This window comes from Tasmannia lanceolata, unplaced genomic scaffold (genome assembly GCF_043159265.1).
Source record: "Tasmannia lanceolata isolate RefF3 unplaced genomic scaffold, GAP_Taslan_0.1 ptg000003l, whole genome shotgun sequence".
NCBI lineage: Eukaryota > Viridiplantae > Streptophyta > Magnoliopsida > Canellales > Winteraceae > Tasmannia > Tasmannia lanceolata.
The window spans coordinates 1,271,761-1,287,416 of NW_027518680.1; the positions used below are offsets into that span (position 1 = coordinate 1,271,761).

Here is a 15,656-nt window from a genome sequence, read left to right on the forward strand (position 1 = left end):
TAAGTCCCTTCCTTTATCTTCAAGGTGTATAATTGTTGTTTTAAATACAACCTGGTTGTGAGGGACTTTGTCATGTACAAACTCTCAAGTTTCAACCATATATTCGCTGCAGATTTCTCATGCATAACATAGTATTTGACATCGTTTCCCAACAACAGGCGAATAGAGCTCATAGCCTTCAAATCCATGTTATCCCAATCACCATCTGACATATCTGGAGGTTTCTTAGCCTTCCCTAACAGTGATTTATGTAATCCTTGTTGAACCAACAAATTACGAACATTGACTTGTCACAAATTAAAACTATTTCTTCCGTCAAATCTTTCCACTTCAAACTTTGCACTAGAAACTGTCACCTCCATTATAGAACAAAAGCTCTGATACCACTTGTTGCGAAATTGGGTCTCAAAATCAGCCCTCCGTAGTGACCTGTTAACAATCCGAACACGGAAGTGTGTTTTTGGATTTTCGTGTTAACAATACCCAGCGTTGCCGAAGTGGATTTGCAAGAACAAATAAATAAAAGTGCAAGACAAACAAAAAATAAAGTACACAAGAACACTAAGGTTTAACGTGGTTCACCACACGATGTGTGTGGCTACGTCTACAGGAGAAGACTTCAAAAGATTTCACTATGTGGAAAATAAGTGGGTTACAAGAAGCACTCACCGGATCACAAAAGCCCAAAGCTTTTTCTTGATTACACAAGAAATAATCCCTACGCCGTCTAGGATCCAAGCGCCTTTGCTCCCTAGATGGATGTGCTTCACCTTCTTCTTCAAGAGATCCAAATATCTTCTTCAAGTCCTCCACAAGTGCCAAGAATACACTCTTTTCTTGAAGCTTTACATGAACCTCTCTTGTTCCCTTATTTTTCCCCAAAGATGTACGCACCACCTTTTTCCGTATAAGGATAACCTCTCCAAATCGGTTTCCCCGTTGCCAGTGCTCATCGGATGCTTGGTTTACATCTTAATATAGGAGTCCTAAAAGACTCCACCACCGACATCAAAAAGGTGTTAATAAAAAACTCCTTGTGCAATGGAATGATCGTAATGGGAATCTCCCGGATGGCCCTCCCTGTTACTTTACTCATGGACAATGCATTAAGGCCATTTAAAAAGACAAAGCATCATATTTCTTTAGTAATTTTAAAACCATATTCTTATATAGGTATAAATGGCACTAGTGAGTGGGCTGTCAGGGACAAAAATTTGTACAAACAGACAAACGAATAGGGTGGAAATGTTAGGAAACGGAGTGGAAATATCATATAATCCTATAAATAATTGTGTGTGAACAATGGTTAATGCATTATAGTGGAGACAGTGCTCAAGAACTAGAAGCTTTGTAAGGCTAGAGAGGGAGAGAGAAAGACGCTTCTTAGTTTTCTCTTTATCCTCTGCAGAAGAGAGAATGCCGAGTGAAACAATTCCAAAACTTCCCACCATTGATTTCTCTGGGGAGGAGTTGGAGGCCGGAACGAAGTCATGGGAACGACTCCGAGGTCAGGTTTTGAGCGCCACACAACAATTCGGTTGCTTTGAGGTTGTATTCCCTATGGTTTCTACCGTCGATCGTAAAAAACTCTTCAGTTTAGTGAAAGATCTCTTTGCACTCCGCCTCGAAGCCACGGTGAAGAGCGAATCTACACCTGACCAGCCTTTCCCCCAATACATGGGCAAGGGAAAGTATCCAACGGCCCCTTTGATCCAGAATGTGCGTATCAAGGATGCTGATTTGCGTGAAAGCTTTGAGAAATTTACGAACATCATGTGGCCTGAAGGGAACCCAAGTTTTAGGTGAGCTCAAGGATTAAAAACTCGGCCCCAGTTATTGACGATCGTAGTTTTAAAAGGTGAAAAACAACCAAATACTCCTAAAGCTTAAGCTGTTCGAGATAGTGTTAATTATTTAATCATTTACACTTCAACACTCACCCTCACATGTGGCCCCTCTTGTTTTGAAGGTTGGCCGCATGAGGCAATAGCTCTGATACCATGTGAAAACAACCAATTAGTCCAAAAGCTGAAGCTGTTTGGGATGGCGTTATTTAATCATTTATACATCATCTACAACAGTTGCACAAAAACCATGGGTTCTATGATATAAAACCATAGTTCAAAAAGGGATTTGCTAGGGACCATTGCAAAAGGCATTTCGTGGACCGGTTGTTCCATGAGAGAGCATACACATAGGCACAATTTTCAACAGACTTTGTCTTAGTCATTTAATTTGTCTGATAGGCTGCTCTCTACTGCAACAGCCAGTGTGCGAAATGCCTTCTGCGTTGGTCCCTAGCAAATTTTTTCTATATATAAATTTTGTACTATATATAGACATCTAACATTAGAGGAATGATAGATACAAGGGAGCCCTTGCATAAAGAGCGGCAAAAGGGCTCATGATTGGATCCACATCATCACATGTAACTGATTTTTCTTTTTCAACCGATTTCAAAATGTAACTGAAAATGGCGTGGATCCAATGAAGAGCTCTTCTGCCGCTCTTTATGCAAGGGCTCCCTTGCATCTATCATTGCTCCTGACATTAACTTGGTCAAATTCAGATTTAATTAATTAATGTGTGTTAGTGATTTTGCATTTTCAAAATCATGTATATTACATGTTTTAGTGTTTTGGAAAATGTTTTATCAAAAGCGTTTGGGAAAAAGAAAATGTTTTCTTGGAAATATTTGCTTTTACAAAAGGATGTAGAAGTGTAGTTGAAAAAGATAGTTCCACATCGGATGAGAGAAAAGAAAGAGAAGGGCTTATAAAGCACTACCTTTTCTAACTCTTGTTGATTGCACATTGGGTTGAACTCATGGTTGGACCCGCGGGACGGTGCAACGCACCGTTCGCACGCGACGTGGGCAATGGGCTATAGGGCGCATAGTGGCGCTTTATTGGCGCTTTTTTAGGCGCACTTTGCACTTCGCACGTACAATGTGGGCCCAGAGGTGTCATTCTAAAAAAATGAGGGCTAGAGGGGCCCGAATAAGGGGAGAGAGGATCTGAAGTTCACAGCATAGGGGTATTTTTTCTTGCTAAGATTGCATAAAGGGTGCATGGAAGAGGGAGAGAGAGAATATTAATTTGCCAAGTGGATAGAGTAGAGAGGATCAGAAAGGGTGCATGGAAGAGGGAGAGAGAGAGGTAGTTCACTAAGCATCTCACTACTTTTAATGTTTTGGCAGTGAAGAAATCTACTCATTTGTTCAGAAGTTAATTGGCCTTGAAAGGATGCTTCGGGGGATAATTTTGGAGAGTTTGGGGGTGGAAAAGTACCTCGATTCTCAAACAGAATCCTTGAGAACCGTTTTCCATATAATGCATTACGACCCTGCAAGTGGGTCTGACCCGGCCGTGGGTCTTGGCACTCACACGGACTTAAATTTCTTCACAATTTTGTGCCAAAATGATGTGGATGGGTTGGAAGTTTTTACCAAAGAAGGGGAATGGGCCCTCATCAAACCATCTCCCAACTCCTTCATGGTCTTCACTGGTGATTCATTTGTGGTAAGTTTTTCTAATTTCCATATATCTCAATTTATATATATTTTAGGGAGATGATAATTTCGCAACCGCCGTAGAATAATTCGCACCCCTTGTAACGTGAATTGTGGCAGGGTGTCCTACAGCGGGTGCGAATTTATCATCTCCCATATTTTATACTAGATAAGCGCCATCAGGACGGGACGGCTGGGATGCCAAGCCCAGTGGCCCTCCATGCTGGCTTGGGGTCCCACCTGATTTATGCAAACTCTAGTGGCTTCGCTTGGATTGCCGGAATTAGGAATCGGAATCAACATCATATTCAGATTCCTCTTGGGGTGGGAAAGAGATTCTGGCATTTTCCCCTTTTAATTCCACATGGTGTCAATTATTCCCCGTTGATTCTGTTATTATTATTATTTTTTGGACTCAACTCTAGAATTAGGCAAAATTGGAATCAGATGTCAATTCTAGAGCCTCAATTGCACCCATATGTATTTTTATGAGGTAGAAACAAAGGGAGAGGACTTAAATTTATGAGTTCACTACCCGATCAATCAATTTCAAGACATAATCTTAATGATCAACATTGAGTCCCACATAACATACATGTGTGATCAAGATCATTGATTTGGTGGATCCCCCTTGAGGCGATCTGCATGATCATGGTCAAAACGCCACATATGTGCCCATTCTGTGCCAGACCTATGCTTGTAACAAACAATTTTGATGTTTCGTTTTTGCATTTTTTTTTTGCAGGCATGGAGCAATGGAAGAGTCCATTCACCTCGTCACCGTGTGATGATGAGCGAAAGCAAGGAGAGGTTGTCGGTAGGGCTGTTCATGGTTCCGAAGGACGGATGGATTATAAAGTGCCCGGAAGAACTTGTGGATGAAGAACACCCACAGGTTTTCAAGCCTTTTGAATACTTGGAATTCAAGCGCCACTATTTCTCAGATTTTAGTAAGGATGGCCTCACTGCCCTAAAGGAACATGCTGGAATATAATTTTTTTTTTTTCTCGGCGTACAGATCTTCCTATTTGCCTGTGTGTTCTGTTTCATGTTTACAAATCAATCTATGATGTTTGTTTATGTGATAATAAATATGATGTTTATACAAACACTAAGAATATTGTTTTAAGGGTTCAAGTTTTCATCATATAATGCTATAATGTTGTTCTGCTTGCTTTTTTGGGGAACAGTAGTGGTGTAAACAGATCTAATTCGGAGCGGATATGGCTATATCCGAATTCGATTACAGTGTACACTATCCGATTTACCCGGATTCGAATTCGACGGATATTTAATATCTATTACCGAATTTGATTCCGACGGATATTGTTCGAATTCGGATACTATCCATATCCGTTTATCCGGTAAATTTGAACATTTTATTGCAGCACTTTATCTTTCTTCTCTTTCGTACTTCTCGCATACCCTAAAACCAGACCTCTATCTTCTCTTCTCAAAATTAACTCTCAAATCCTAAAATATATGAGATCATATTCTTCCTTTTAAAACAAAGGCAGAGAAAGAGAGAGGCGGTGAGGATGGATGATGTTGGTAGTGCTATTTGGGTGTTTTTTTTTTTTTTTTGTATATGATGGAATGGGTTTGGGCTATTTTGAATAGGAGAAGTGGGAGTGCTGATGGTGAGATGGTGATTGGGTTAGAGAAGGAAGTGACTTGCGGTGATGGAGGTGACCATGACTCGTGAGAAGGTGGAGAGGAGCGGCGGTGGATTTTGGTGGGGGTTGGGGGTACCAAGAAATGCAAGAGATGGTGTCTCGGCCTCTTCCTTTCTCTTCTTTCTTGTTTCTCCTTGCAAACCTTAAAAGTCTCCTCTTTTAATTGCATTTTGGGTTTTTATATAACCCTAAGTTGGAAAATTGACCCGGGCCGTCCATTTACCATCAATGACTTATATGGCCTCTTTGCTTTAGAATTCTCTAGAAGCTATGACATCTTCTTTCAATCACGATCATCCATTTATCTCTTTCATCCTACAACTCACATGTGTTGCTTTATAAAGAAGCCATGTCAAACTCTAAGAATGCCCTTAAAATGAGATTACTCCATTTCCCACCCAAAACACTTGTTGTTTTTGTTTTTTGTTTTTCTAAAAAGAAAATTCTCTTTTCTTTGGAAACAAAAGATAATGTGTCATTAATAAAAATAAATATTAATGATATTAGTAATATTAAATAAAAAGGATGTACTTCTCGGATTCGGATGTTAAACGGATCAGATATACCACTTACCAGATTCGCGTTCGCTAAGAGCCGGATATCTCATAAAAGGATTCGGATAATATCCGCTTGAAACGGATTCGGATAATATTTGCTTTAAACGGATTCAGATGCGGACAGTAATCGAATGTTCAAATATCCATTTACACCCTTAGGGAACAGCTTAAATACTCATTTTTGGAGGTTGTAATACTGAGTTTAAATAATCTCTTGAAGAGGGATGATAAACTGAAGGGCATCATTGCAAAAACCAGCTACAAGGGCGCTCCCAATGGTCAATGTCAACAAAGTGCATTTGTAAGGTCATGTATAAAAATGACTCAGAAAAATTGTCATCTTAAGGGCACGTTTGGCTACTATGAATTTTTTTTTTCATGATAAATTGGTTGCTCCAATTGGAGATGAGGTGAAGTGGCTAAAAATCAGAAAACAAAAAACTCTACTCAAACTAGGATAGACTTTTGCCTGATTTTTAGCACTTCTCACGCTCATCTCAATCGTGCCCTCTCAAGTCTCTCTTCTTCTCCCGCTTCCCTACTCCTCTCTCACCACTTGGAAACACCGATTTACCATGAAAAAAAATCAATGACAACCAAACATGGCCTAAAGAAATAATAAATGCACTTTGTTGAGAGCATCCATCTGGAAATGCCTGTACTTATAAGAATGTGGTCAAGAGTGCTTCCTTCTCCTTCTATAGGATTATCTCTTTAGTGATCTCATGTAGGGCTGCACAACAAAACCGCTCAAACCGATAAACCGAACCGAACCGGGCCATTCGGTTCGGTTCGGTTTGGTTTTTATATCTACCGGTTCGGTCACGGTTACGATTTTCACAAAACCGATCCAATCGGTTCGGTTCACAGTTCAGAAAATATTAATCCACAAAACCGAACCGAACCGCAATTGATATGAAAACCGAACTGAACCGGTTCAGATATCTCTTTTTAGTATTTTTTGTCGTTCAACTTCAAACTTCAAACGGTTCGTCCATTATCCCCCAAAATCAAATGGTCCAAAGTTGTCCATTATCCCCAAAATCAAACGGTTCGTCCAATAGTAATCCATTATGTCTTTTTCTATTTATGACTGCCCATTAATTATAGGTAAAATACAGATAACCGTGAACTGAACCAAACCGAACCGGTCAAAACCGGTTCGGTTTGGTTTGGTTCAACTGCCAATTGGTTCGGTTACGGTTTGGAAAAATTCCAAACCGATGGGATCGGTTCGGTTTAAGAAATTCCCTTAAACCGAACCGGACCGAACCATGTGCAGCCCTAATCTCATGGGCGAAAATCCTTCCCGATTTCTCTCTTTATTCGACCTCTGACCCCTCCCTCACCCCAATCTGAGTGGTTGAAGCTAAATTTTGATGGATCCAGTTTGAGCAACCCATGACCCTCAAGTATAGGAGGCCTTCTAAGAGATGAGAATAATGTTATAAAGTGGCCGGCTTTCTCAGGCCAATACGAATTAAAGATTCAAATGAAGCGGAAGTGGAAGCTATCCTTCAAGGCCTAAGACTGACGTCAGATAGAGATGTGCACAATCTCATATTGGAAGAAGACTCCTTAAACGTGATTAGGTAGTTGGAAGGGCGATCTACTCCGCCGTGAAGAGTTTTTGAGATCTTTGATGAGATAGTAGACCGAGTTGAGGGTCATAGAGTTTTCTAGGTGGTTGGAAGGGCAATCTACTCCCCGTGAAGATTTTTTGAGATCTTTGATGAGATAGTAGACTGAGTTGAGGGTCATAGAGTTTTCTATCATCATGTTAGGAGGTCGGCAAATGAAGATGCATATCATCTTTCTCGAGCAAGAGTGGCAAGAGCCAAACTAGAATTTTTTTCTTCCTCCTTCATGACCTCTAGTGCTTGTACTCTTGTCTTTTTTTGCTCTCGGAGACTCAACCGATTTTAGAGGCTATGATTTTGTCTTATTCATTTAATTTATCTGAGGTGGCTGCTCTCACATGCAACGGCACATCCACTAAATGCCTTTGCGATGGTCCCTAGCAAACCCCTTTATTTTTATTGTTTAGGGAAATGATATTGCATAGGCTGGGGTCCGATCCCATATATGGACTCCTCCTCTGGCGTATGTGTATGGTTGGTCATGGTCATTTGGTCTAGTTGGCCTTGGCCTGTATATGTGGAGAATGGAGATGCCCTCAAACATGTAGCGTTGAATTCAGATTTTCAAACGTCATCTTTAGTTATATATTAAAAAAAATATATAAGGAAAATTACATTTACACCCCCTCTAGCTTCTGACCCATCCACTTCTACCCCTATAGTTTAAAACGTGACAACCACACCCCCTGTAGTTTCAATTTGTATAAGGTAGGCCCACTTAGTTGACGGTTCGTCCACAGATTGAAGGGTTAGGATGATCCGATGGAGCTGATTTTTTGGGCACACCTTATTTATGTCAGGGCCCATCAAATGAATGCTTTGGATCATCCAAACAATGTGGGCCCATACCAGAATCCAAACACTACCAAAAATACAGTGGGCCCACATTGTTTGGATGATCCAAAGCGTTCATTTGATGGGCCCCGACATAGATAGGGTGTGCCTAAAAAATCAGCTCCATCGGATCATCCTAACCCTTCAATATGTGGACGAACCGTCAACTGAGGGGATTTACCTTACACAAATTGAAACCACATGGGGTGTAGTTGTCACGTTTTAAACTATAGAGGTATAAGTGGATGTGTCAGAAACTAGAGGGGGTGTAAATGTAATTTTCCCAAAAATATATTACAAAATAAAAGTATATTTGCCCCCTCGGCTGCCAAATCTCTTTATGAAAAAGAAACCCACAGGTTATATCATAGAATTTACAATATTGCTATTTATTTTTTAGTCCAGCTGCGAGGAAGTCATAGTAAGGATCTACCTCCAACAATCAACATTAGGTCCCACATGGTGACTTCTCTACTTAATCTGGACCATTGATTGAAGGGGCATCCCATCAGTAAGATTAATAACTATAAATCCAATCTCTTGGCTTCTATTGTAAGATCCCTTAAATGGGACCCAATAGATCCGCGGGCTAATTAAGGTCACCCAAATCAAGGTAGGGCAAATTGCAATGGGTTGGACTTGTGTTTGGCACTAGCTGATGCAGAACGCATGGTGTTGATCAAATCTTTTATTATTTTTTATTTTCTATTTTCGTCATTTTATTTGTAGTAATTTTTTAGGGCATCAAATCTTGTTCTTCTGGCATATTTTGGTGTTTTTAGAAAAAAAATTTGATTACCTATCTAAAGAGCCCAAGATTATACGATTTGGACTTGATTTGGCTAAGTTATAGGCAGTTTTAGGATATGGTATAGTTATATTGCAGGATTACTATTTTAGAAAAGTTTTAGTCATGTTTCTACTTTTTATTTATGTTGCTTTAGTTAAAAGATTAAGAATAGTGGTTAGGCAAGAATTTAGGGTTGTTATTCTTAGGTTTTGGCTTTATTATATGATGTAATAGCATGAGGAAAGAAAAGGAGAATTGAATAAAGTTTATTGTTGGTACATCACTTGTGAATAGAGCATTGGCTCTTTCACGTAGGTGTAGGAGCTTCGCTCCTTTCACGTGTTATATTGGAGTTTTTCTCCAAACTGTGGCATGGATTTTCAAACCCCCAAGAGATTATTGGGTTTTGCTAACGAGTGCCCGAACGGCACTTGTTAAGGTGAATAGAAAATGATATTTTACACATCTTTTGATAATAAATTCACAGAAAATGAGTATTTTTATCAAACAGTGTGTAAAATGATTGGAAAATATCATTCCCATCGTTAGCAAAACCCTTATACCGTTTCTGTTCTCTTCATTGAATGTGCCTTTCACTAGGTAGTTACGTTAGTGGTCCATTTATATTCTCTCTCTCTTCTTAATTATATGGTAGAAAATGTATAAAGTGAGATGAAATTTCCACGCTTTGGTTTTTATCCTTTCTTGAAAATGACTATTTATGTATAAAACAATGCCTTTCGTTGTGTTCAAAAGGAAAACGAGAGTGACATGCAAGTAGACCGCCACACTGCCCTGTTGTGATCGTCCCCTTTGTATGAAAGTATGAAACACTTGCTTTAGTTGTTGAATGACTACAAAATTTACGTATCAGAAATGATAAAGAAATGGAAGATAATTTACAGATAAGAAATGAAAGGTCGGTAAGCCGGCCCCTTTCACTTCTAGAATAAAAATGAAGTAGCAGACAAGAATAGAGACGGCATGTTCTTTAATAAATGAGATGGTGCCTTAAATCTTCTTGCATTGAGAACATGTATAAGAGCAAAAGTAAAAAGGGAGGTGCAAAGAGCGACAACCAATTGCTCTGCTACACATGATGTTCCCAAGGTACATGATGGGGTGTAAAACTCCAGCCTCTCACAGGCCGCCACCTGTCCCCGAATAGGTGAGCTCCAGCCTCTCACAGGCCGCCACTTGTCCTGGAGTAGGTAAACTCCAGCCTTTCACAGGCCGCCACCTGTCCCCGAGTAGGTGAGCTCCAGCCTCTCACAGGCCGCCACCTGTCCCAGAGTAGGTGAGCTCCAGCCTCTCACAGGCCGCCACCTGTCCCAGAGTAGGTGAGCTCCAGCCTCTCACAGGCCGCCACCTGTCCCGGAGTAGGTGAGCTCCAGCCTCTCTCAGGCCGCCACCCGTCCAGGACACCTGTCCTGGACATCTCACCAGGTTTTCCCCTATAAATAGGGGTTCAAAGCTTAAACCAACGGGTAATGCAAAAAAACCCTCTCTCCACCCTAAACTCTTAAGACTAGCTCTGCACTCCTGCTCATACTGACTTGAGTGTCGAAGGGCCTGTCCGGAGTAAAACCCGGGTTGGTCTTCTGACCTCGCTTGCCTTGTGCAGGACTCAGCCCTCATAGCAGGACTCAGCCACTTCGCTCCCCTTCACTCCAGTCTCTCAGGACTCAGCTCCTCTGGTCATCCAGCTCAGCTCTTACGTCACTGTCGTACATGTTACCGATTTTCGGTCTAACAGTACATTAGATTGCCTCTGTGTTTCCAACCCATGCCATTTTCATTTAAGAACAATTTCCTTTATAGCAGTGCAAAATATCCAAGACAAGGAAGTATTGAATAAAAGATGAAAATGAGAATAAAAGATGAAAATGAGAGACAGAGAGAGAGAGAGCAAAAAATTAGCATTAAAGAAGCAGTAAGCAAGAATTATAAGAAGAAGATTTGAAAGGAAAAAACCCATAAATTACCATTATATATAGAAGCAATAAGAGAGAAATACAAGATTAAACTACACTGATAATAGAATTAATTAATTAAGTTTTAAAACTTAATTATGAGGTAACTTTGAAAGTAACAAGGGCTTATAATAGAATGGGATGTGGGTCTTATGCCAGACAATACATGTTGCATAGTTAGGGGGAGTGCGTATGATTGGTGGGAAATAAAACATTCTACAAAATAAGTATAAATATACAAATATATAATATTTTATAGCAGATGTTGATATTTTATATTTTATAAAAGGGAAATGATAAATTGTTTTGATATTTCTACGGAGCTTCTTGTCTTTTAGTGTTTAAAGGGCTGTCAAAAGGTTATTACAGTTCCCAAAAAGCTTTGACAAACCCCAAATTAAAAGCGACAAACCCAAATTTAATAGCGGAAAATTTAATTTTGTTGACAGGGCGGGCGAAGCAAGAGCAATCTCCATCCCTGCCTTGTCCCACTTCGGAGAATTTTTTCAAACCCAGTCCCCCTCTTAAATCGGCGAATCCCCACCTCGTTCAGGGCGGGGCGGATCCCCCTTTTTTCGAGTTTAATTGTCAGCCCTACATTTTGCCTACATGACTAACATTAGTTTATAGAATAAAAGAAGGGAGATGATAATTTCACCCATCCTGCAGTACGCATTCGCCCCTCTTATAATGTAAACAGTGGGCAACTTTAACTCTTTTCGACGTCAAATCACGTTAAAAGGGGCGCAAATGCGTACTGCAGGGGGGCTGAAAATATCATCACGCTAAAAAAAAAATGCACCAAAAATTAAATAAAATAAATGAGGCCCACTGGGTCTTTGTAATACCCCAATTGTCCAAAACACCCCTCTAAAAGATTTGTCACCTCCTTATTGAGGAAGGGCATTTTCGTCCCTACTCTAATTAGAAGTTAGGGCTTTTCTTGAGAAAGTATAAATACTAATTTGTGACAAATCCTACAGAACTTTTGCCAAACCAAAGAGGAACGGCTGTGGAAGAGAGGAGAAATCGTGCGGAGGACCAAGGGAAATCAAGTTTGGTGACCGAAATTCAAGATCAAGGTAAGAACTCACTCTAATTTGTGTAGATTTGTCATTTGAATGATGGGAATAGGGATTTTCTACGCAACGACTGATTTTTCTTCGTACTTCTCCGCCCAATTTGTTCTATCTATAGATCGTCCATAGGGTTTCTCACGTTGAAGAAATCCCATGGAATCCGAGAGTGGCTGTTTTCATGACTTGGGGAAGAAATATAAAGATTTGTTCCATTTAAACCATATATCCACTCCGATCATCGCTTGATAGGTTTCCGAAGATCGGATTATGTTTGATGAACTCCCTTTCACATGAGGAACCCATCGAACCCAACCAAGGTCGGATCGGAGGACGGGGAGCGTGATGAGGGTGCATTCCCGTCATAATACTGCTGACCGTTTTTCAAGTCAGTATTTCGGATATTAGATGGAAGAATCTTTAAAAATGGTAAGCTAGAAAGTTATATAACTTTTAATATCTTTCCAGCAAGTATAAATACAAGAAATTTGGACGAGTGGTTGAAAAGTTACGTCCATTTTAGTGGACTGTGTCTGTCATGTTATTTCTCGGGCTAGTTAATGCTTTGTGCTTCGTGATTCCTAAACAAAAGATGATTTGTGATGTTTAGGGGAGCGATTGGGAGACCCAGAAAGTTGAGGAGCACATCTTGATGTACGTTTTATGTTGGATTGTACCTTAGAAAAGGACCCTGTATTGTTTCTAATAGTGTTCGGGTTGGATATGTCTTGTGTTATACTTCTTGGTTGATATCCCCATTGTTATGGTACTTGGAAATGTGATTGCATGTTGATGGTTGCATCCTAAGCTTCATAATTTAGGACTTGGCATGCCAACATACCCTTCTGATGTTCTGTTGTAAGAAATCCATATTGGTGTATGCCTTTGGTTCTGACTTGGTACGTCACTACGCTCAATGCATATTTTGTTATTTGCTTGTGCTCGTGGATTTTTTTTTTTTTTTTTTATCATGCTGGGTGGTGCATGGGTAGTATTACAATGTGTACTTCACACTTAGTATACTTTGGTCGGGCTCTCATGGCTTGTGCGGTATACCGGAATGATTAGATGTTCCAATATGTGAGATGCTTTAGTCGGCCTCTCGTGGCTTGTGTGGTATTCCCTGTAGTAGATTGTAGTATTCACAGGTTGCTTTGGTTGGGCTTTCGTGGGTTGTGCAGTATACCTGACACGCGGGTCGCTTTGGTTGGGCTTTCGTGGCTTGTGCAGTGGACCCTATGTATTGAATACTAAGTACTATGAGTCTGTGGCTTGGGTACCCAGGTGGAGTCATGTAATTATTATTTCGTGCTTGCATCACTCAGTTCGAGGAAGCAAAGGTCTTGTTGGCATTGGATACTTATATTGTTGGTATTCCTTCGTGATTACCTTATCATTACGCTCATTGATTGCTATTATCTCGCCCCTTGTTGTCTTATGGCATGCCCGGATCCGTCATGGATCCTCATATTAACGTACAAGGCTGTTAGCTAACTGTTGATAATATCTTGCAGATCCTGAGAGTTAACTGAGATCGTAACTGTGAGCTCAGAGATTGAGCACCGTTGATATCATTGGATTAGTTTTATTTCCATTATTATCTTTTCGTGAGTACTTTGAGAACTCTGTAATAATTGGTTACTTTATTTGGGTTGGGTTTGTGAGAACATTACTAGTATTTGTCCTTTTGGTTTTCAGCTAGTTTGTTAGCAAACTAGTAGCTAATGGAATAAAATAAAGTATTTCTACCATTCGGATTATTCTTGTACTTTGATAACTTACCAACTTCTCCAATAGCTGTTGGAGAAAGGCGTTATTTTATCTTTTATACTTTAACACTCCCCCACATGTGTGGCTCACTTGGCAAACACGTGGCACATGTGGTCCCACTTTGAGCTGACCATCACATGTGAATTTTTGTTATCCGGGAGGTTTGAACTGGAGACCTTTGGCTATGATACCATGATAACTTACCAACTTCTCCAATAGCTTAAGCTGTTAGAGAAAGGCGTTATTTTATCCTTTATACTTTAACATACTTTGCCTTGCATATCTGTGAGCGGTTGGCTACAGGTATGTGGTGTTGTCACACGTGGTTGTGTGGTTCGGATCGGGGCATGACAGTCTTCAAGTGGCAAAGAGACAAGCAGAAAATAACTGAGGAGGGCATGCTTAACATCTAAGTACCTCTGGGGCCTATGGGTGGATATATACACCCCAAAATTATCCAATGGGCCCTGTCCATACATCATCCCTTTGTATCCTCCTTAAGCCATAAGCCCAAAGTGAGAACATGAATCGGACTCATTCAAGACTGATCTAAAGGCTTAGATTCACTCACCCAAAAGACCAAAATATCCTTGCACTTGACCAATTGAGGGTATGCCTCGCATTAAACTCCAATATCTCTCCAAGCACATAAATATCACTTCATCCCTCTTAAAAATGGTCCCAAATTGATAACACTTACTAACTAATCTAAAGAATATTAAAAAAAAATTAGAAAAGAATTAGCCTAAATTCTCCCCTTTATTATACCTACCGTTACGACTTACTACCAATCGACCATTACCCAAAATTGGACAAGCGTCTAGGCCCGGTCCCAGCGCCTCGCTGAAGTGGTCCACGAACCATGCAAAATGGTCATTTATTACACGGCTCACTAACTCTGCCTAGGTCATGGGTACCTATTATTCGTCATGGTCCAGCTACTTTTGTCATTTGTTGAGAAAACCTAACCATTAAACTCTTAATTATGTTGTCGACGTTCGGCGAGTGCGACAGTTCAATACATTTTTAAACCACAAGCTTCTTTGGAAAAACCCACATTTTTTATTATTCTGGTTTTATTAATTACGGATTGTACCTTTCTCCATAGTCTCTGTATATGATTGTGGACTTTCTACATCTTTTATGTGTAATTTTGGCGACTTTATCTTGTAATTTAAAATAAAAAATAAAAAAATCTACATATATGAACTCTAAAAACTTAGAATATTTAAAAAGTTGTATAAGATTGAGAGTCGATTAAAATTAATATTGCTAATGTCCATCACAGAAGGCATTTCGCAGATGGCCTGTTTCATGTGAGAGCAGCTACATCATGAAAAGTGAGCCGGTGTGGCTGCTCTCACATGCAACAAGCCATCCGCGAAATGCCTTCTGCGATGTGCTAGCAAATCCCATATTAAAATTAGGGTTTAGACTACTTTCCTCATCCACTTATCTTTTTGCCATCAACTAGTTTCTATTTAAAATTAATAAAAACCTTTGTGTTGCTTAAAAACAAAAAATAGAGAATAAAATATAATCAAAAGTTTAAAAAATCATGAAAATAAAAAATTTTAAAAATCCTAAACTAAAACGGAACTATATTTTGGTGCATAAAATGGCTACGGATACTGGGAGAAATTATATGTTGAATGGCCAAATATCAATGATGAGCTGTTGTTGGAGGTACCACCCTTGATATAATTTGATCCAACAACAACTTCTTAAAAGTGAGCTGTTGTTGGATCAAATATCAATGATGGGATGATGAGTACGTGTTTATAGGCCCATTCATCATCTAATTTCTACTGATATTGGCACTTTCATGT

General features: G+C 39.8%; 1 protein-coding gene across 1 annotated transcript; it reads left to right on the top strand.

Annotated features, from left to right (window-relative positions):
* The first annotated feature begins 1,300 nt into the window (after positions 1 to 1,300).
* LOC143859702 (putative 2-oxoglutarate-dependent dioxygenase AOP1) lies at positions 1,301 to 4,640 on the top strand. The gene is made up of 3 exons (XM_077370354.1): positions 1,301 to 1,802; positions 3,200 to 3,521; positions 4,257 to 4,640. Exons 1-3 carry the CDS (start codon positions 1,417 to 1,419, stop codon positions 4,503 to 4,505), a joined length of 957 nt encoding a protein of 318 aa, XP_077226469.1. The 5' UTR covers positions 1,301 to 1,416; the 3' UTR covers positions 4,506 to 4,640.
* Positions 4,641 to 15,656: the final 11,016 nt, after the last annotated feature.

Excerpts from the sequence above, each read along its gene's own strand:
- LOC143859702 (XM_077370354.1), top strand. The coding sequence starts at position 1,417 with ATGCCGAGTGAAACAATTCCAAAACTTCCCACCATTGATTTCTCTGGG. Across the intron at positions 1,803-3,199 it reads GAAGGGAACCCAAGTTTTAG|TGAAGAAATCTACTCATTTG; the intron begins GTGAGCTCAAGG and ends ATGTTTTGGCAG. Across the intron at positions 3,522-4,256 it reads TCACTGGTGATTCATTTGTG|GCATGGAGCAATGGAAGAGT; the intron begins GTAAGTTTTTCT and ends TTTTTTTTGCAG.